The 21,890-nt window shown below is 32.6% G+C and overlaps 2 protein-coding genes across 2 annotated transcripts; both read right to left on the reverse strand.

The window, feature by feature from the left end:
* Nucleotides 1-54: 54 nt before the first annotated feature.
* LOC145753608 (atrial natriuretic peptide receptor 1-like) lies at nucleotides 55-14,496 on the reverse strand. Its single transcript, XM_082570011.1, has 21 exons — nucleotides 14,250-14,496; nucleotides 13,411-13,645; nucleotides 12,842-12,982; nucleotides 12,155-12,351; nucleotides 10,948-11,130; nucleotides 10,003-10,216; nucleotides 8,005-8,173; nucleotides 7,543-7,681; nucleotides 7,260-7,332; nucleotides 6,917-7,009; nucleotides 6,371-6,533; nucleotides 5,782-5,933; nucleotides 5,208-5,401; nucleotides 4,639-4,785; nucleotides 3,814-3,994; nucleotides 3,228-3,399; nucleotides 1,962-2,123; nucleotides 1,509-1,639; nucleotides 1,191-1,336; nucleotides 689-783; nucleotides 55-615 (listed from the first exon to the last, which is right to left on the reverse strand). The coding sequence occupies exons 1-21, from the start codon at nucleotides 14,494-14,496 to the stop codon at nucleotides 55-57; spliced, it is 3,795 nt and encodes a 1,264-aa protein (XP_082426137.1).
* Nucleotides 14,497-16,134: 1,638 nt separating this feature from the next.
* On the reverse strand, nucleotides 16,135-21,620 carry LOC145753609 (potassium/sodium hyperpolarization-activated cyclic nucleotide-gated channel 2-like). Its single transcript, XM_082570012.1, has 10 exons — nucleotides 20,985-21,620; nucleotides 20,658-20,840; nucleotides 20,128-20,286; nucleotides 19,866-20,027; nucleotides 19,247-19,471; nucleotides 18,383-18,532; nucleotides 17,742-17,873; nucleotides 17,232-17,357; nucleotides 16,893-17,037; nucleotides 16,135-16,277 (listed from the first exon to the last, which is right to left on the reverse strand). Exons 1-10 carry the CDS (start codon nucleotides 21,618-21,620, stop codon nucleotides 16,135-16,137), a joined length of 2,061 nt encoding a protein of 686 aa, XP_082426138.1.
* Nucleotides 21,621-21,890: the final 270 nt, after the last annotated feature.

Here is a 21,890-nt window from a genome sequence, read left to right on the forward strand (position 1 = left end):
CCAAGAACAAAATATAAACTATATAAATATTTACAATAAATAGAAACTTAACAACTAGAAGTATTCCACATCGTAACTGGTCTCGCTGTCTTGTTGGAAGGTGGAATTATCGAATCCCATCTCGATCCCACTGTCCCTTCCACTTTGATGTGAACTCGCGACCTTAAACAAGCTATTTTTGCTCGGATTTCGTTCGTTCTTTTCGTTAAACTTTACTTTGCGGTCGTTTTTGTTTGTAACAACGCTCGGTTCCAACGCCTCAGCTTGGTTAATCTCAAGCAAAGTTTGTTTCATTGTCTCTTTACGTTCTTGTCGCGTTTTTTTACTCGGTTTCTCGACTGTAATTTCAGGCGACAACATGACCCCGTTTCTGCGCTCTTTGCCGCCATCTACCGTCAGCTTTCTCGTTGGTAAACCTGGCGAGTTATTTAAAATCGAGCTCGACCGAAAAGTTTTTTTGTTTGGAGTTCCTTCTTGTGTTAAAGTGAGATTTGTGATTGTCGGTGAGTCTTGTATCGTTTCAGGTGTGCTTACGTCATCAATGACGTCATATGTCGTTGTAGTGACGTCATCAGCCTCGCCGCAAAGCCACCAAGTGTGCCAATTTCCCAAACCCTGAAAAAATTTAAAATGTTTAAATTTTCACAAAAAATTCAACAACTTAAAGAGTTATTTAGAGTTTCGTTACTTTTAAGAAGACCGGATCTTCTCTCTTTTCAAGTTGGAAAGAATCAAAATTGTCCAGAATTGTTTTCGTAAATGGTGAGACGTGAATTGCTAGTGCTGAAATAAAGAAGAAAATTATTAGTTCAAAGCAGTTTGTTTGTAGTAACGGGCAATCCTAAAAGGAGGGAGTGAAGAGAAGACTGGAAGGAAGGAAAGCACTAAAAGGAGGAAAGGGGGGTTTAAGGAAAAGTATTTGCAGTCATTTTTATTAGGCAGCGAAAATTGTCAATGCTAAAAGGCATTAAAAAACCATTGACAATTTCGCTTCTAAAAATGACCGCAAATAAATTTTTCCTTAAGCCCCGTTTCTACTTTTAAGAATTCCTTGAGCCTCTCTTGCTGTCTTTCCTTCACTCCTTACTTTTAGTATTGCCCCTGTAGTTGCTACCATTCCTATACATAACTGCCTCTTTGCGACTTAAATCTGAATCTTTTTAACTCAGTCAATCTATTCAACAACTCACGTTTTCCGTTTGACTCCATCCTTGAAGCGGTGTTAACAGTATCACCAAACAAACAATATCTCGGCATCTTTAGTCCAACCACCCCAGCTACAACTGGACCTGTGTGCATTCCAACCCTTAGCTTCAGTTGCACGTTCGGCATGTGACTGCAAATAACAAAGTTATTTTAATAAGCAGCTGTGACCAATTTGTGTAAGGCAATAAAGTAAAGTACTTTATTGCTATGCGTTTTTTAACAGCAAACTTTTGCCAAAGCAGTTCTGTAGCTTAAGTTTGACCGACAAATATAAGTTTAAGTTTGCCTGCCTTTAAACTTACCTTATTTTAAAGTCGTTGTTAACACAGTCGAGAAGTTTGAGCGACATTCGAGCGATCTCTCTAGCATGGCAGTTTCCGTTTTTCTGGGGTAAGCCAGACACCACCATGTAAGCGTCCCCGATCGTTTCAACCTGGGAATAAAGTTTAAGTTAACACTTTAGCAAAATATCTTATAATAAGTACCCAGGTGCAAGGGACATAATGCCTCTAGCGTAACAACTGTTACCCCAACCCAGTCTCGAGTTGCCTGTGGCAGTTTGGGATATTAGCTAAATTAAATTATAAATAATAATTGCCTGATAATTAAGCTGCTAACTAAGTGCTGTTTCACCAGTAGTTCATATCGTTTATAGCGCCTTACTAAACAGTGCTACAGCATGAAATCAGGTTGGGATCGAACCTAGAACCTCATGTAGTTGATCCTTATACTTATCCGCTTACACATTTAACTACCTTATAAACGTCAAACTGGTCAATAATGTTGTCGAACATGGTGTAAAGGTCGTTGAGCATGTTAACCACTTGCATGGGTTCACTGTCGTGACTTATCGCTGTGAAGCCGACGATGTCGCTGAAGAATATTGTAACGCTCTCAAACGCTGTGGGGAAGACGTTCTATAAAAAAAATATTAAATTTTAGTGTTAGTAAATGATAGTTTTGACAATAATTTACAGTTTTAGAACCCAGCACGACCAGGATTAAAGAAATTTATAACAGGACCCAGTATTGTAGGAACTTCAATATAAGTGTAAGTTATTTAATAGTCAATGCGTTATGCTTTAGTTTTTCTGGTTGAATATAATAGGTTTTAGTGTTTGTAATAAATAAATATATCGCTTTTTTAATAAATATTGGTCTACGGACGACTATTTTTAATTCTTGGACCCAATTTAATGTGCATAAATGGGTTTCCGATCTAAATAAAAACAATTTTAAAATTGCGTTTAGTCAGCAATTTTTTTTTTTTTTTTTTTTCGCTTATAAAACGTTATAGACTAACCAAATTTAATAACAATATTTTTACAACAGTTTTGTAAAGTAACTCTCTTATTTAGAGAAACAATTTTCCCTAAACGCTTTAGCTTGCAACAAAAGCGCCTCCACTTCATCTGACGTCATATGTCTGACGTGCGCCTCTCGGAGCGTTTGGGCGTTTCTGTAGCAGCTGTGTTTGGTCTGGTATGTTGTTATGCTTGGTAGTTTATACTCAGTAATAGTGGAGTTAGTTTAATGGTAGCTTGTAGTTTGTAAGGTTTATAAATTGGTGGAAACAGGGTTTTAGTTATATTGTTTCACTCTAAGAGTAGGAAACTTTGATATTTAAAAGTTTATTCTATGTTTAATGGATTTTGGAGAACATTATTGGATTAAAAGATAAAAACGTTGATATTTAAAGGTAAGTGTTTAAAATGTTCTTTTGTTTTATGCTGTTTAACCTAATTAGTGCAATATTGGTTCTTTTTTACTAAGTCTGTATATGTTATAAGGCATAATATTTTAAGCCTACTTATGGTAGTAACTTGCCGTTTTTATACAAAGAAAGTTAAAAACTAATTGGATATAGTTTAAGTTATTAATTTAAAGTTTTAATTTAGGGTCTCTGATTGTAAAATAATTTAATTTAAATTGATTTGTTTGGTCAGATTTTAATTACTTCAATAGCTTGTTGTTAAACGTAGATTCTAACTTAAACTTAGAAATATATTAATATTAATTACATTTCCTTTCTTTAGCCTCTCAGCCACGGGTTTGGGCAACATCTGATAAAGTAAAGTGTCGGCCCTCTCCTTCTCTGCCTTATATTGGGCAGTGCGTTCCTCAACTTTGTCCTCAAGATGGATCGAATGTTGCTCCAACCTTTCAAGCAAACTGTCCACCAGGTTCTTTTCTCTGTTCAGGTGGTTAAAAGGTAATTAAAATATGTTCAAAAATTTAAATGTTGCATTATACAATTGACAGCGTAGTGGTAAGAACGCTTGCTACACCACCATGAGGTCGTGGGTTCAATCCCCACTGATCTCATGCTGTAGCGCCCTTGAGTAAGACTCTATAAACGGTAGAAACTCCTGTTGAGCCAACATTTAATCAGCAGCTTAATAATCAGAAAGTTATATTCTTTAATATCCCAAAACTACCAAAGGCAACTTAAGATTTGGTCAAGGTAACTAATGTCACTCTATGTTAAGGCTGTAAAGTCGATTTTCTCACATCGAGAAATCAAGGTCAATAATATCTTAACTTATATACCTCAACACAGAGCTAGAATAATCAAAGTTAAATTAAAACAATAACTTTAATGCTCACGTGTAAAACTTTCTGATTTCGCGATTGATCTCGTTAAAGGTCGGACGCTCTTGCGCCACCTCCGTCCAGCACCTGCGCACTAACTTGCGCAGTTCGGTCACTACTATGACGTCATCGTTGTCATCAAGCGTGGGGCGGAACGGAATTCCGTGGGTGTGGGAGGTCACGTGATGAAGGATTTCTGCAAACGAGTTCGGTTAAAGTTTTCAACGTTAATTGTTAATCAAGCTACATTAAAGGCAAAAGTTTTAAAATTGGTTTTGTTTTACAACAACTTAATGCTGATTAATGCTTGACGAGGATTATGTTTTATTATAAAAACATGGCTACCCTTAACATATTGAATTTTAAAACCTTTAAGTTAACTAATCGACTTTAAAAGCGACCAAATAAATCTGCGTTTGTTTTTATGAGGTAAGTCGTGAAGGCCCAGCGTCTAATTTAGCATATTATGTTATGGGTATATAGAGTAGTTATAAAGTTTGGTAATATCGAAGTCCCAGTGTAAAAATTAGCATTTAAGGCGGCCCTGCGGATTGTTAATAGCCCTTTATACAAACTATTCGACTTTTAAAGTGACTAAAAATGGCGCATTAAGTCATGTTAAAGATTCATCATTTATTCTAGTACTTGGGAATGGTATAAATTAATGTAAAAGCTAGCTGATATCGAAAACCTTTAAGCAAACTATCTAACACTTTAGAGTGGTCCTAAATGTATTAGTTACCGGTATATGATTCGTTTTACGCTGGCTAGGTTTATATATAGTTAGCTCTGTAGCGTAAACATTAATTTAAACACTAGTTATAACATATAGGGTTGTACCTTGGTCAGTTAGTTCTTCTAGAACGTAGAAAACTCCTTTCCTGAAAATAATCTCTTGAACAATGATCGCAAAACTGTAAACATCTCCCTTCTGTGTCCCAGATGTTGAATGGGATCGGAGTAGCTCGGGCGACGTCCACAATTTATCTGCGATATTAACATAAGTCCTCGTGTCACTAATATTCTTGTTATTATAAAAAAATTACCATTTTCGGGGTTATAGGTTTTTATTATTTTTTATTGGCAAAGGGTGAGCTGTTATAACGTGTTTAAGCTATCTGTAAACACCGGACTTAAGGGCGAATAGTGTGGCATTGCCGCGGCTCGAACTCGAAACCTTTTAGTATGTTTAAGCTATCCGTGAACGCCGGGCTTAAGAGCAAATATTGTGGCATTGGTGCGGCTTAAACCCGAAACCTTTTGGCTCGTAGTCTGCTGTCATATGACCAGTATACCAGACTATAATAACTTTGCTTCTACCATTCACGATAACGTTATTTGCAATGGAAATATAGCCACAGCTTTACATAAACTTTTTTAACTTTAAATTATTAAACCAAATATTTTACTGTGGTAGAACTTGAAGCCAGTGATGCTGTCGGACCTCGATCCTTCCTTGAACTTCTCCAGACCGAAGTCCGCCAACTTAACCACAAAGCGGCTGTCAATCAAACAGTTCGATGACTTAAGGTTGCCATGGTGCTCAAAGTAGGAACGATGTAAGTACAACATTCCTTTAACGATATCTCGGATCAGGGAAAACCTAAACGTTGGTTTATGTTTATATTATTGGATTATGTTGTAAAGGTTTGTAATAACAAAAATATACATATTTGCGGGACATATTTAAACGTATAAAAAAAACTGAAAGATTGGCGTTAGTTAACGTTAAATTAAATATTTAATTCTGGTTTTTACAAAAAAAATTTTGTGGAATAAATTTAACGATCATTGTGCTGTTTTGTACAGGGCATTAGAGGTCGCTAGGGATTTAAACTTTACTCGCATTACAGAACACACAAAATTAAATATTGCTCAAGCCTTACTCATATATAAAGCATTTACTCTATCTTTTAGCCCTTAACAAAACTTGCACCATTAACTAATACTTCTTACAACGTACAAAAGCTTGTTTTAACTTACTTAAATTCGTCGTCCATCTCAAACTCGTTTTCGTCCTCAAGTAGGTCCTCTAGTGACCCCCTGTGACAGTACTCAGTGAAGATGCTCACGTGAGGAGACTCATCGTTTGCTCCAACAAACTTGCAAACATGCTCGTGGTTGAGTTCGTACATCTGCAATGAACATAAGTTAACTTGTATTGTTGATTAGGCTAATATAAATAATAATGTACCATCGTTTAAGTCCGTACAATTGCATTAAACGGCTTTTATTTTTTATTAAAACACTGGTAAACATGGGCCAATTAGGTTGCTAAAATAATAAAAATGATAAACGGGCTTTAACGTTTTAGTTCTTATAACTACATGCATCTAATACATATTAACTTAAGTTCGTGTGCTAAGTAGAAAACGGCAAATTAATTTGCACAACTTAATAAAACTGTTGGATGAGTTAGCGACATAAGTCTGGAATTGTTGAAAGCACAGATGTTAAATTCGTTTATAGTTTTGACAAAACAACATCGGCACATTACAACCTACACACCATAAGGATATAAATATACAAACTAATTTTTTGCAAAAACATTGTTAAACTTAACATCACTTACAGCTTCAAGTTCGACCAACATTGGCCGATCCAGCGTCACCTTCCTTCGTTTCAGTTCCTTCACAGCCACAATATTCCCCTTGAACATCCCAGTCTTGGTGAACTGCTGCCGGGCATGGTGGTGGCTGCTGCTGATAGAAGGAGCAGACGAACCCTGTGAGTTTGTTGTTAGATTTATTTGTGTCTAAGTTTATTGTAGAATTCTGTAAGTTTTGTTGTTAGATTTATTTGTGTCTAAGTTTATTGTAGAATTCTGTAAGTTTGTTGTTAGAAATATTAGTGTTATCTAGTCGGTAGTTGATCTAAGAGGGCTTTTGTACATTTCTTGTTAAATCCAAATAGGTATTATGCATATTTCTTGTTTAAATTGCGACTTCTAGGCTATCATGTTAGTTAGGACCGTTTGTATAGAAATGCTTTTATTTAAAGGAAATTTAGAATGTTACAATAACTGAGTTATCATAAAAGCTGTTATTACAAATCGTCTCTTGCGATCTAATTTATATTACTGGTTGTAATTTTAACTAAAACCTTATTGGAGAACGATCCATTTTTCGAGTGAAGTTTGTTCGAAAATTCGATGTCCGCCCATTTTATTTTCCAAATCATTTTTCGCAATCTTTTCTCCTTCCGCATATTTCTAAACAATTTAGTTAACAGCATTAATACCGAGGGTTGTACAAGTTTGTTTGTTTCATATTTACTTACTCATGTTAAGTTGTTTGTTGACTGCATAAGGCAAACAAATATTTATTTATTAAGTTTGTTTCTAAATATTTGATTTGCTATTTCTATTGTAAATTCGTCGATCTTTTATACAAAAACAGTGGAGCAAAAACAAGTTACTTGGCCACAAATATAAACTTAAAAAAATTACTTTTTGAACTTACCTGAACAAAACGATAATCACCGAACATGACATCAGAATAAGGGCCGCACAACCTCCGATAATGTAGTAAATCGCTGAAAATAATGATTACAAAATGACATGTTTTGCCAAAATAAAAGACCTTACACTAAGATTTGAGACAACACTTAACCAGCAGCTTGTAATATCAAAAACTTTCAAAGTCAACTTAAGACTGGGTCGGGGTAACCGATTTTACTCTATGTTTAGGTCATGAAGTTGACCTTACCACATTGAGGATAAAGATATATAAAAAAGGTACTTACTGTTATCGGACGATATAACTTGACATCTTTCATTTAAATACCCACAATCCGGTTCATTTAATGGCACGGTTTCATCAGGCCAGTCTATTGGCTTAAAAACCTCAAAGCTTTTACTTTTACTGTAGTAGTTACTCACAACCTGAATAATGGTAATATTTGGTTAATACTTTAACGTTTTGTATTTACATGCAACGTCATAGATCACTTTTATGTTTGGGTATATTAAAACACCCTTAGTTTGTCCTAACATTTTAATGGTTTGTTTTTGCGTTTAGTTTAAAAAATTTTGCTTGTTTATAGTTAGTTGTAAAAATTAAACTGATTAAAAGCAAAATCCTAACACAGGCCCTTGGGTTAATTTGATTTTAAAGTGGCTAGAACAAGACTTTAGGCAGACACACAATTTTACAAGTTCACACCAAAAAATGTTAATATATCAAATATCTTTTTAATCTAACTCACCTCGTAAAGATTGGTCTCTGGGTTAAGATCCATTAAAGAATAATCCATCGCTCGATCCCCATTCTCAGCTATTGTTACGTTTCTACCCAAACTTATAATTGTAGAATTCCACAACTTTTTAGTGAAAGCTTGCCCGTTCTCGAAGTTAGTTTCACCAACACAAATCGATCTGTAGATCATAAAAACATTTTTAATTCGTTTGGGTAATTTTATTATTTTTGTGGGGTAAATTTTTAATAAGTTTTGTATGGAATTTGGGTGAATTTTCAGGAGAGAGGGGGTTAGTGAGGGGGGGTAATAATTTTAGGTATGTTTTTTGGTTAGGGATTTAGGGTAATTTTGTTTTTTTAGTGGGTAATTTTTTGATTAATTTGGCAAAAATTTTAATTAATTTCGGGTCAATTTTTAATTAGCTTTGAATAAAGATTTTGCCTAAGAAGTTTTATATATGTTAGAGTTTAGTTAGACTATGGATGTGTTTCGTAATTTTAATCAAGTTTATAAAATCAGTAGGGTTTTTGTAAACGTCCTGTTTAATTAAAAATATTTTTATTAGTTATACCAATTAACTTTGAAAAATTTAATTAATTATCTTTAGATCCAGATGTTAGTTGTTAATATAATTGTTTTTGTTGCTAAGGTGTATTTGGGAAATTTATTTAATATTTTTATTTGTTCAATTTTAGTAATATTTATTAATGAACCCACTTATAAACAAACGAGTAAATAAGTCTTAAGTTTTTCTGAAGAACCACTTAACATTAAGTTAAACATCTTAAAGTTTAAACACTTGCAAAATAATTCTAACGCCAGTTTATAAATATCCCAATACCAATTACCCAACAAATTTACAATAATTTCACGTGAGCTTTTCAAGTGTTAGTTCTTATCGGTTATTAATACTAAACAATAATTATAGGAAATATATTGTCACATGCAATTTAAAGATGATTCAAGTATTTACAACACTTAAACATATGATATCTCAATGTTGTGTGGTTAGATTTAAACACGTATTCACCATATAGATTAAGAGAACATTATTACATTAAACCTCATTTTAAGTGCTTAGTTATTGGATATAGAATTTAATCAATACTAGCTACCTATTTTTATTGTCAGATATTATTACAGGACACTTATATTAATGAAAGAACAAAAACTGCATCGATATAAGGCCAATTATTAAACAAAATTGACAATAATTCATTACCAAAACCATGTACAAACAAAAGTTAAATTGAATTTACACTCCTGTGTACGTACACACAATGTGTTATAATATATTTCGGCCAAGGTCGTAAAACTACTCGAAATATGAAACAGTCAGCGATATTATATTGTCTAGACGTCACGTAAAAGGTGTGCCTCAGATTTCAATTTTTTTGAGTTAATTATTAATTAGAAATACGTTTAAATTGTGATGGTTTGAATGATGAATATTTAAAAGTTATTGATGGTAAAACTACAACATCAAAGCATTGTGCTTGAGTTATTGTGTTTACTTTAAAGACAAATATTTTCGTGTATGTTTGCTTGTATAAAAAATACGTATTTAATTAAAAAAATCGATGTGGGAAGGTCGAATGCTCCTAAACATAGAGTACCATCAGTTACTCCGACTTGAATTAACTTTGTCAGATTGGGATATTATAGATTATAATTGCCCGGTAATTCTGCTTATTAAGTGCTGACTTAGCAGGAGTATATACCGTTTATAACACCTTTTCCAAGGGCCCTACAGCATGAGAGCAGTGGGGATTGAACCCACGACCTCTCGTAATGTAGAAAGTGTTCTTACCACTACAATACCCTGTCGATATCTTAATATACCTACTATTTATTTAACAAAAACAAGTGTATATTTAATAAATGCAAACAATTAGCCACCTAACTTAATATTATATTAAAAACATATTTTTTATTTTAAGTCAGGTTCTTATAACAATACAAAAAGAAACACAACCCAGGTCGAAAAAATAATCTAATTTAACTTACCTTACTACTTCAGTAATAAACAAAATAACAGAGTCGTAATATTGGGCGATAAACGGGTTCACGTATTCTCCGTATTCCTTTACTTCACCGTCAGTTGATTCACTGATTTCAAGTTTCATTTGATCGGAGAACTCTCTGTACTCGGGGTTGGTTGGGGTTCGGATGGTTAGGATTTGTAGTCCCCTAAGTCCTTTAAGTGTCGTTTCATCAACATCTTTAAAATTAATTTGTATGTTAATTGGCTGAATTTTTCGTCGGTTTAAAGTTATGAATTTATAGAAGTTATTAAGATTAGGTTGTTTCTACAAAGTTATAATTAAATTTGCGTTGAGTTTAGGTTGAAATTGGCTTCGCTATTAAGTTAAAAATTTGTAAAAGTTATTGGTTTGTCTTGAAAATAGCATATTAAAAAAATTAGGTTACCAATACTTATTTTTGGTGGCCTAGTTTTGCTTATTTTTTCTGTTTAAAGTCTTTACATTTACTACTTTACGATTATTTTTTATTCTTGTTTATAAAAGTTTAGTTGTACTTGTTTTTTAGTGGTTTTTGGTCAATGTAGAATTACTTACAAAACCTTATGTGTGATAATTTAACATGAAATAGGTTTTGGTATTGCCCTGTTTTATTTTGTATATTTGTTTGTTTAGATAATGATAGCCAGACACTGCTAAATATTTAAAGTTTTATACAAGATATAAACATAGTATGATCAAAACCTTTGTTAGATATAAGCAAGCTATTTAACTTTATGTTCTATATAAACAGCAAACTAATATGTTGCAATACAAAATTAGTGTCACGGTCTGAAATAGTTTAAACAAAACAAGGCTTTGTTGTTAATGTTGTGACCATTATATTGCAATTAACATGACTCGGTTATCAGGCTTATATAGATTAACGTTAGGCCTGTATGCAGTGTTCAACATCAAGGCATTTAATCACCTGTCGCGTTGTCGAAGTTCCCGGTGTCGCTTTCATTATGGTCGTCATCGTTCGTCCAACGATATGTTGTGTTTGTATTGTACATGTCTATATAGAAGTAGGCGTAACCTTCGATCATTTTCAGCTCGTAGGCTTTCTTCATAACCTTCCCCATCGCTTTACGTCCAATGCACCAAACTGAAACTATAAAAAACAAGTTATTTAGCATGTTTTTCGAAACTTTTTTATCATTTTTTTTAAGTAGTTTTTGGACACAAACTTTAAAATTAGTTTAACCAAACAAAAACATTAAAAAATTTGTTAAATTAGCACGTTTTGCGTAGTTTTTTAATTTAAATTTCGATATATTTTTACCGTTTTTTGGTAAAGTTTTTAGGGTAGTTTTTTGGTCGACTTCTAGAAATTTTTGCTTTTATTTTTTTGCCTAACAATAAACTTCTGGTAAACAATTATTGTCATTTTATAATTTACACCCAGTCTTTGTTTAAGGTTTCAAAAGCGCGTATTTTATTTGGATAATTTATTGGAATCTATTTTAATTTTTTTTTTTCGGATAACATGACGCAAAATTTTAATATTCAAAATGTTGAAATTATTTGTTTTAATGAGTTAAGTAAATACAACTGGGTATTGCTATATCGATTATTCAATAAAATTCATATTAAAAAGCGTTATTTTTATCGTTTTTGGATAGAAAACATCGATATTTTAAACAAAAAACAGTCAACATTTAGATAAGTCGATTTATTATAATTTAACGGCTTGCGTATAATTTAAACAAATATTTAAATATTAAAAATATTTGTTTAATCTTTTTAGTCATATTTCGGAGAATATTGGTTCTTCGACCTTATTAGATTTGTGTGTTATGATGAAATATTAACAAAAAAAGTTTCAAGTTCTTATATTGGGTAGAAGTTAATTCACAAATAAAAAAATTTTAAATTCCTATATTAGCGATATATTTTCACTTAAAAATTGATAAAGTTGGTGTCACTGAACACAAAAATGGTTCTGACTTTAAATAAATAAAGAAAGTCCTGTTTGTGATGACGTAGAAAGTACTAGCCTGTATACATTCACTACGCTACTTAGTACTTTCTATGTTACACAAAAAATATGGTAACCATTTTTTGACTTTAATGTGTTATGACCTAATTTTAATTATTATGACGTAATTTTTAATTTATTATGACGAGACACATACCTCTCGCGCGCTCCGATATCCCCTTTAATATCTCCTCTGCGTCGTCTTCAATTTGTTTATCTGAGACTCTATAATCGATCTCATAATAATTGTAACGAGTCCAGCCTTGAGCTGTATATTGGGCAGTGACTCCAGCCATTAATATCGAGCAATCTGTGCTCAGGTCGGCTGAGACGTGCGAACCGTGGCTGTTAGCACTGTAATGTATTTTAATAATTATTTGTGTGGTCTTGGGTTAAAGGTTTAATTAAAACTGTGTTTTGTAAGATATAAATGCCGGATTTTTAAAATTTTAATGTTGGTATTGCTATAAAATAGCTAAGGCACACAAAAAAATTATGTTACGAACAATATGAGATCTAGGGTTCGATCCCCAATGCTCTCATGCTATAACCGCTTTAATTAAGGCGCTGTAAACGGTATGAACTCCTGCTGAGCCAGCACTTAATCAGCAGCTTAATTTTCAGGTTATAATCAATAATATCCCAAACTGGTAAAGTCAAATTGAGACTGGGTCAGGTAACTGATGTTACTTTATGTTTAAGTCGCACATTCGACCTTCCACTTCAAGAATAAAAAAAAGCTTATTTCTTAGAAACGTCAAAATAATACATTTGTTTTCGTTGCGTTATGGTCAAGTAAATACTAGATTAACAAAAGTTTTCTTATTTAGAATAATAAACTTACTTAGAGTACACCACAACCGATGTATTCCAGTCGTATTTGAGGAACAGTTGAACGATATATTGACCCATTGAGGTCGACGTTAAACCGGTTCTGGTCATGGTTTGGCAGCATGTCGCTTCTTTGTAATCAAACCCATTCGTTCTATATGAAAATGTTTAAGATCTTAAGTTTTGTTGTCTTGGGTTTATCTTAATAGTGTGTAAATATTTACATTAAAATTGGCTAAAAATTAATCAGTTAATCTGTGTGGTATAGGAAATAAAAATGTGCCATCATTTTGCAACATATAAAATAAAAAAATAAGGAATATTACACCTTTATTTTTTATTTTATTATTTATTATTATATTTTTTCATGTGGGAAGGCCAACTTTACAGCCTTAACCTAGAGTAATATCAGTTACTCCGACCCAGTTTCAAGTTGCCTATGCCAGTTTGTGATATTACTGATTATAATTGCCCGATCATTCAACTGCTGATTAGGTGTTGACTCAGCAGAAGTTCATATTGTTTATAGCGTCTTACTTAAGGGCACTACAGTTTGAAAGCATAAATTCTGTTATATTTTACCTTGTTCCAGGAAATATGATTGGCCATCCCCAGTGATTTGCTAAAGTCGAGACCCTTCCAGCTGCATAATCACAAGTCATGCCAAGAAACAAATCCACGTAAGTTGTATCGTTAGAGTTGGCTGTGCAGTTTTCGTCGTAGAACCTGATATCATGAATGTCTGAAGCTACATTGGGAGCTAACTCAGCATCGCACATCGAGTTTTGAAACTGGAAATCAAACGTCGACCCCTGAAGTAAGTAAACAATATTCACAGTTTAGGAAAAACTATTTTTTTACTATAAACTTTAGGTTTTATTCAATATATATTAAGGCAAAAGCAATTTAAAGTTAATTTTGTTTGTTTTTAATTTCTTTTAATTTAATTTAAGTTTAGTAGGTTGTATAAGAAAAAATGTGTAAATATGTTTTTTTGTTTTAAACTCTGGGTTAAGTTTTATTTAATATTTAGTTAAACCTTAAACAATATAAACGTTAATATTTTATGTAATTTACTTTTGTTCAAATTCAGTTTTTAATAAAGCTGACACTGTACACATTACACCATAGCACCGGCATATTTATTTAAATTTATGATTATTACACTAAACATAGACGGGGCATATTTTAGATGTTTAACCAAATACATTATATTTTATTATAACCTGACAACAACAATATATAAAACAACTTTACAAACGTTTTTAAATTAAATTTTGAGTTTGGAGGTACATAATAATTAAAAAAAATCTACATATGTGTACATGAAAATTAAAGTATATGTTTATAAATTTAGGCACATTTTTGTGAATATAATGAAGTTTTTTTATTTTTAAAAATTAATTCTCACATTTAAAAATTCACAAAACCTACATTAATTGGGTTTAAGCCGAGCGTATCATTCAAAGCTTTCTGTATAGCTGGATACAATCTCCTGGATGAGAATTTATATTGGTCCCCAAAAGGAACCAAAATCCAAACATTAAAATTATAATGAGTTGGTTGCAACAAATTTGTGCATTCTGTGTTATCCTTTAAGAAATATGACGTTGTATGACGTAATAATGTGAATAACAAGATCACCTGACTTATTTTTAATATCCGCATAATTTTAAAAAAGTTGAAAATTTCTAAAAATAAATTTCAAATTTTAAAGCTAAAAAATTTAAATTTTTGTTTAAATTATTACAATAATTAACTAAATTAATAAAATATAAATTTTTTGAGCTCTATTAGTGTCGTCCGCCCGTTTTATAAATGCAAAAAGGGACGGAATTTTATTAAACTCCTCAAACTTTTACACTTGCTTTCGAAAATTAAACTAAATTTTTTTTAAAGATAGATATAACTAGTAATTTAAAAAACAAAAATGAAAACTTGGTCTAATCTACTGTCTAAGTAAAATAGTAACAACATAACTCTGTAGAACAAATACTTTAGCTATTTTTTTATAATTTAAGATAACGTCGCCTTATATTGGAAAACATATTTGTTTCAATCGTTTGTATTGTGTAATAAAGTAAACTCATAGCGCATAATTTATGATTAAAACGTCACAGAGACCTGTTTGTTTTACTCTTGATATTGTTTTATTTGTTGACTTTGCGGTTTTAAGAATTTAAAATTTGATATTATTTTAATTTTAATTTAACCAATCTATGTTTTGAATGGTTCTAACGAATATAGGTTAACATGGAAATTCAAAGACACAAATTAGCCTATAGGTTACATTTCAATTTAAGCCTATTTTTTGTATATATTTATCTTTGATGTGGAAAGGTCAAATTTACGACCTAAACATAGAGTAACATCAGTTACCCTGACCCAGTCTCGGGCTGATTTTGGCAGTTTGGGATATTATAGATTATAATTGCTTAATAATTAAACTACTGATAAAGTGCTGGCTTAGCAGAATACTGTTTATAGCGCCTTACTTGAGGCCGTTACAGCATGAGAGCAGTGGGGATTGAACCCACAATCCCATGTAATGTAGCAAGTGTTCTTACCATTACACCATGCTGCCGGTCTAATAATCGTACACTACAAAATTGCATCATTCAAAAAGATTCAACTATTTTAGTTTTTTAGTAATTCGTTTATGCCTAAAAATTAGCTTTATTATTTTTACCAATGCTTTATTATTTTTCCTAATGTATTTTTTATTATCTAGTAATTTAGAATAATATTAAAACTAACTCTGCCATTATTTCAAATGCTTGGATACTTATTTTAAATGCTTAGATATAAAAAATATTTTCGTATTTTACAGTCCCCAATATTTACAAAAGATGACGTCACATGACTACTGGTCGTAAAACAAGCCATATTAAACGTGTTGGAGCTATTAGCATCGATCGAGGTATTTTTATTCGTTTTATTGGCACAAACAAACTGCTGGAATTGTTATAAGACAGCTGGGATTAAAAATAAGTAATTTTTAAACATGTTTTTTAGAATTTATGAAAAAAAGAAACATTTTTCATTTTTTTGTAAATTTCAAAAAGTTATTTAATTTTTGTATATATTGCAAGCTTATTAATTAATAGGGTTCTAAAATTTTTTAATAGGGTCCTAAAATTGATATAAAATATTTTTTTTCAGTTTAAATCTTAATTAAACTTTGACAAAATATTTTATTTATTTTAAAAATTACAAAACTTGTCCCAGGCATATATACTGGCACCTTTAAAATTTAAATAAAAGCCCATGTTTTAAAATATAATTTATTTCTTTAATTAACAAGAGTTATTTATTATTATAGTCGTCCAACATTCCAGAGGATTCCTCCCTTATCTCGGTCAGTGGACTCGGTTGGTAAGTTTCCTTGGGTCGGCCATCTAGCGGAATGATCGAGCACGTTGAAGTGAACTCATCTTGAACCGTATTGTCTGAAAATATCAACAAGTTTAGACTTGGTAGTCTGGTATACCGGTCATGGCAACGCACTACAAGCCGAGCGGTTTCTGGTTCGAGTTGCACCAATGCCACAATATTCGCCTTTAAGCTCGGCGTTTACAGATAGCTTAAACACGTCTTAACAGCACACTCTTTCCCCAATCAAAATACAAAGATATATCACCTTAAGATGGTACAGGAATAAAAACTGGTAAATATTATTCTTTTTACTATTAAGCCAGATGACAATTAATTAAAATAAATAAATTAAACTTAATTCGATTCGATTAAATTCTAGTAGTTATAGCATCTTGTTGCAGTTTATAAGGTCCTGAGTTCAAGCCCCACCATTGCCACATATATTAGCCCTTGTGCGCCAGGTGTTTTCGAATAACTTATGTTAGTTACAACAACACACCGTTTTCCTAATAAAAAACACGATTTGATTTCTTAGTCATATAATTTGGTAGTGTTTTGGTTTTAAGTCCCATAAGAGGCATATTTGGAATTATATCACTGAATGTGCACACACATCTTTTTAGCTCATGCCATTTCAAGAAACTAGAAAAAACTAAAATAAACTTCAAGACTTTAAATATTTATTTTACCTTTCATTCTAGATTGAGCGACATGAAACAACTTTGCCCTTTGTTGTGGAAACTCCTTCACAACTTCATTAAAATCATCGACCGATAACGAATACAAATAACAATAAGTTTTGGCAGTAACACTGGCAACTCTTCGAACATTTTGCTGTAAAAAGTCTCACAACTTACGGTATGTTTAAGAAATTACTTTATATTCTTGTAAATAGCCACTATAAACTATATCTAGACTTAAACAAAACATTTGAATAGATGCTTTTAGACACACAGTATCTTGTAGTAGAATACTAGTTTAGTAATACAAGCTATGTTAGGATATATCGAACATAGACTATAACAAACCTGCAGTAGAGCAATCTCTCCAAAGTAACAACCATCTGACAGACTTTGCTCAATGTTATGTTGGTCTGACTTGATTGTCACCGTGCCACGGTTGATAAAATACATCTTGCGACCTACAGACCCCTCCTATGTATATTTATGCTGGGTTTAGATAGAATGCAATTAAAAGTTAACCGTACGCTTAACCATGTCATATACTTTTATATATAAAGCACCCGATTAATGGCTTCGTACCAAAAATAGGTGAAGCCAAACCGCTTCAAAGTTGGTTAAAATATTTGCATGTATGGTTATTAACATTTTGCAATGGGATAGGATATTCAAGTAATCAAAATTTAAATATTTCTAACTTTAAATTCATCGAATACCCTACTAGCGCATCTTCCAACCCGTACAAGTGAAAATATGCACAAACAGTTTGTTTGCTTGTACATTTTGCGTAATGTACTTAAATAGTATTTAATCACAACGATCAAACTACATGTTTTATAATATCTCTTATTGTTTTACCTTCACAATAATCTCTTCTGTAAGGAAAACTTCAAACTCGAGTTTAGCGAGGACTGAGCTCACGAATATTGGATCAGCTTCGTTAAAGAACGGGACTTGGTCTACAAGTTCCTTGCAATTGTAGTTGATCACCTTAACATATAAGTCCCGGGCATTTTGGGTTGAATTGTACAAATATTTAAACTTTTATAGACAGCTACTAAGCCACATCACAAAAGTGTATTTAAGACAATATAAGGGGTAGTACTAAATACGGGATGCAGGAAGTTGTGGGACGCGGGAAATATCAAGTCCGTATGTAAACGTTAACAAACAGTCGCTGAATGTGAAAATGAACGAGATTTTTATACACTTAGCCTAATCTTCCCCTGCAGTTTAAAGTCGATCCCGCATCATTCCATACCCCCTTAAGTAAATACTGCATTCATCCCACAGTAAAGTACAAAAATACCGTTCCTGCATTTTGCGATTTTTGTTTAAATACAATCCCGCACTATCCCGCATCCTTAGTTTAGTATTGTCCAAAATAAGCCTTACACGCTTTTAAAACAAACTATTTCAATATCTTAGTTTATTAAAATAATTTTTACGTTTAATCCCCCAAGCACGTGATGTTTACGTCATATTAACCATATTGTTACCTCTTCTCTCAGGTTATGGTTGAGCTCTTGCAAGATCCTAGCTTCGTCGAACATTTTCCCTTGGAACCTGTTTTCGTAATAATCGGAGATTCTGTGACGTAGGTTGGCTGGGAGTTTACGGAATTGCATGTATTCTTTCACTTGCATGTACTGAGAAGGTAAATGTATGATTAATTGTTTATATTAAGTAAATGGAGTAATATAAGTGGGCCCACAGCAAAAGTGGGCACCTAATTGTTAATTGTTAATTAACGAAGTTGAATTTTGCATCTAATTTAATTAATCAACGTTGAAAAAATTATCAAATTATTTGGCACATTTAACGAAGATTTTTTTCGTTTAACCTTGCCTACCTTATATAGTTAATAAAGTGTTAAGCTAGCCTAACTTATGACTGGGTTAGAGTAACAAAAGTTACTTATAGTTAGGCTCTAATGCTGGCCTGTTAGCAGCAGCTTTTTACGATTGGTCAACGCATGTAATTTTAATTCGCGATATGTTATTTCAAAAGAGCTTTTAAATTATTTACTGCAAACTTAATGAGAACATGCTTAACATAATACATCGCTATGCTACTGTTTATTATACCCGGCAGCATGGTGTAGTGATAAGGACACTTGCTACACCACTTGATGTCGTAAGTTTAATCTGTACTGCTCTCATGCTGTAGCGCCCTAACGTAAGGCCCTATAAATGGTATAAACTCCTGCTGAGCCAACACTTAATCAGCATTTTAAATATCGGGAATCTATAATATTCCAAACTGCCACAGGCAACTCCAGACTGGGTCAGAGTAACGGTTGTTATCGAGGATAAAGATTTATACAAATAAGGTTCCACATTTGCTTAGTTTTAAACATTTACCTTTTCTTTATAAGCTCTCTTCGATGCGTCCATAGATTGAATCAGTGACGTAGCGTTCCCAATAAACAGCGCGAAGCACATAGCACCCGAGCACATGCTTACGTAGGTGACCCACACGTCGATCATTCCTTGAGGGGGGAATAACCCGTAACCGATACAAAGCATGTGGCTGGTGGACTTAAACACAGACCATGAGTAGCGCTCCCATATAGTCACATTGGGGAGCTAAACAAGAGGTTAGGTTAAACCTGTTGGGTAGTGTGGTATACTGGTCATGGCATCGGACTACAAGCCAAAAGGTTTCGGGTTCGAGTCGCACAAATGTCACACTATTTGCGTTTAGGTCTGGAGTTTAGCATTAGCTAAAAACACTTTACCATACCACACATTTTATTCGATAAAAATACAAAACCCAAGGCGATAATGAGTAAAAATAAATTTACATTTTTCGTGCCTTTGTATGCATTTATTAACCTATTTAACTAACCCTTTAAATTACCTTAAGTTGGAACGATCCGATACATTAAGTACGTCTTGTTAATTAAACATTAAGAGTAATATATTAAGATTCCAATGGATCCGCAGTTGGGCTACATAAAACATATTGTTTTAAACTTACGTAAAACCCTCGGTCTCTGGCCCAAGTTTTCTCGGGAAATTGCAGAAACATTGGAACCATCCACTGCAGGCAGCCGTTAAAATGGCAAATAAACATCATCAGCATTATTAGGTTCATTATACGGGCGAACGCTAGCGCCATCTCGTATTGGAAGTTAAATATCTAAAAACAACAAAAATTAAACCTAAAGTTACCCTTCATTAAAACAAGAATTAATATAGCCAAAACTAAAACAGAAATATTTTTTTAAAGCAAATCGAACCTCCTCCCACTGCTTCACATATCGAATGAACCTGGACAATCTTAACAACCGAAGCAAGGCCAGGATTTTGGCCAACCTTAGAAGACTGAGTGCTTTCAACCCAGTAACAGCAGATGGGGCATTGACACCAGTATTTATAACCACTGCTGTTAACCCATCCTACAAAGTTTGTTAATGTTAAGTTTATATTATAAACTAAAGTTAAAATATTACTGCTGCTTTTTTAACTCAAATGTATGGTCTATATTATTTTAAATTAGTATTTTGTTATAATAAATTGTATATTAATTAAATAATACCCGATATTAAAAGTTAAGTTAACAGCCTAAACCTTGGGCAACTTTTTGTACCCTGTCTCCATATGGCTTAAGCATTAACCGATTTGTTGTGGCTAGCAATATAACAAACAATAACTAATTAAATCACCTTTTACTTAAATGATTTACACAAAAAACATCATGAGATATATGTGGGTTTAGTTTTAGTCGAAATATAGAATATATACAAGCTTAAAACTGTTGTAAACTTACAATGATTGTAAACACTAGATCAAATGGAAAAGTCGAAATAAGGTCGACCCAAAACCAGGTTTTTAAATACATGATTCTAATTTGTTTTGGGTTTAAAATAACTTCACTGTCAGGTCCGTCTATGACTATTCCAGTTCGAAAGTTGAAGATAATGTCCATTAAAAACCATACATCAGAAATGCACTAAAAACGTTCAGAAAATTCCCTTTTTGTTGTGTAATTAAGAGTAATTATTAACTATTTTAAATTTAAAGTAATGTCTTAAAGCTTGGAGTTTTATAATTAAATAAAATAATTTTTAGTTTAAAATTTTTCTCAAATTTTTACCTTAAATGTTAACCACCCCGATTTTTCATTTGTCCAAAAAGCGATCGAAACTGGAATAAAAATAATGTTTATCAATAAAAGAACTAAAGTTAGCGAGTCCCAGATGAACCGAAAGTTACTGTAGGGATGAATTATCCAATTTCCAGCTTCTTTTAGCCTTTCTTGCTCTTCTATTACTGCTTTTTCGCTACCGTAAAGTTTTAGAGACATTTTGTTCATAGGAATAGACATAGAACCACTAACATTTCTGCGAAAACTGTTCGGATTTAAAAGCTGAGAACTTGATTTTGGATTGCGAGCCATTGAACGAGCAGAAACCAACTTTTGGACCTCAATTTTCTGTTTTTCAAGAATCTCTTGCTGGTTTTTTTCTTCTTGTATCCGCATTTCAGCTTCAAATTGTTGACTCTTTTTGCGAACTAAACCTGGGTCCATGTTCATGGCTAGAAAAGTATCGTTTGGATCGTCCTCATTTTCCTGGTTATCTTCTTTTTGTTCAGCTTGTTCAATGTCTATGTTTATGTGGTGCACTTGGTCAGAGTCTTCGCTGCCTAAAAATATGCCTGGGACATCAACACTTGGCATAAGGTCTTTTTGAACAGGCTTACTCCCAACTTTGCGTTTGTTAGACGGCATATTTTTATCTTATAAGTACACCAATTGATTTATAATAGAACAAATAACTGTTTATCCCATTTTATTTATATTGAAGTAGTTAGAAAAGTTAAAAATTATTTTTAATTTGATAAATAAAAAAGTAAAACGATTTTACAAACCATTGTGCGTCACTGTATTGTGGATTGTAACGTAATAACGGCCTAAATGTTTATAATAAATAATTTTTTAACTTCAGTGATCAAAATTTAATTAACAAATTTTAAATTAACACATATTTAATTAATTACA

The sequence above is a fragment of the Corella eumyota genome, chromosome 5 (genome assembly GCF_963082875.1).
Source record: "Corella eumyota chromosome 5, kaCorEumy4.1, whole genome shotgun sequence".
In the NCBI taxonomy this organism is placed as follows: domain Eukaryota; kingdom Metazoa; phylum Chordata; class Ascidiacea; order Phlebobranchia; family Corellidae; genus Corella; species Corella eumyota.

Coding starts and splice junctions, on each gene's coding strand:
- LOC145753608 (XM_082570011.1), bottom strand. CDS start 14,496: ATGCGGATATTAAAAATAAGTCAGGTGATCTTGTTATTCACATTATTA. Junction 10,217..10,947: donor GAACTTCGACAACGCGACAG/GTGATTAAATGC, acceptor TTAATTTTAAAG/ATGTTGATGAAACGACACTT. Junction 1,640..1,961: donor ACCAGTTTGACGTTTATAAG/GTAGTTAAATGT, acceptor CTTTATTCCCAG/GTTGAAACGATCGGGGACGC.
- LOC145753609 (XM_082570012.1), bottom strand. CDS start 21,620: ATGCCGTCTAACAAACGCAAAGTTGGGAGTAAGCCTGTTCAAAAAGAC. Junction 20,287..20,657: donor ATCTAGTGTTTACAATCATT/GTAAGTTTACAA, acceptor CAAACTTTGTAG/GATGGGTTAACAGCAGTGGT. Junction 17,874..18,382: donor ACCATAACCTGAGAGAAGAG/GTAACAATATGG, acceptor TTATATGTTAAG/GTGATCAACTACAATTGCAA.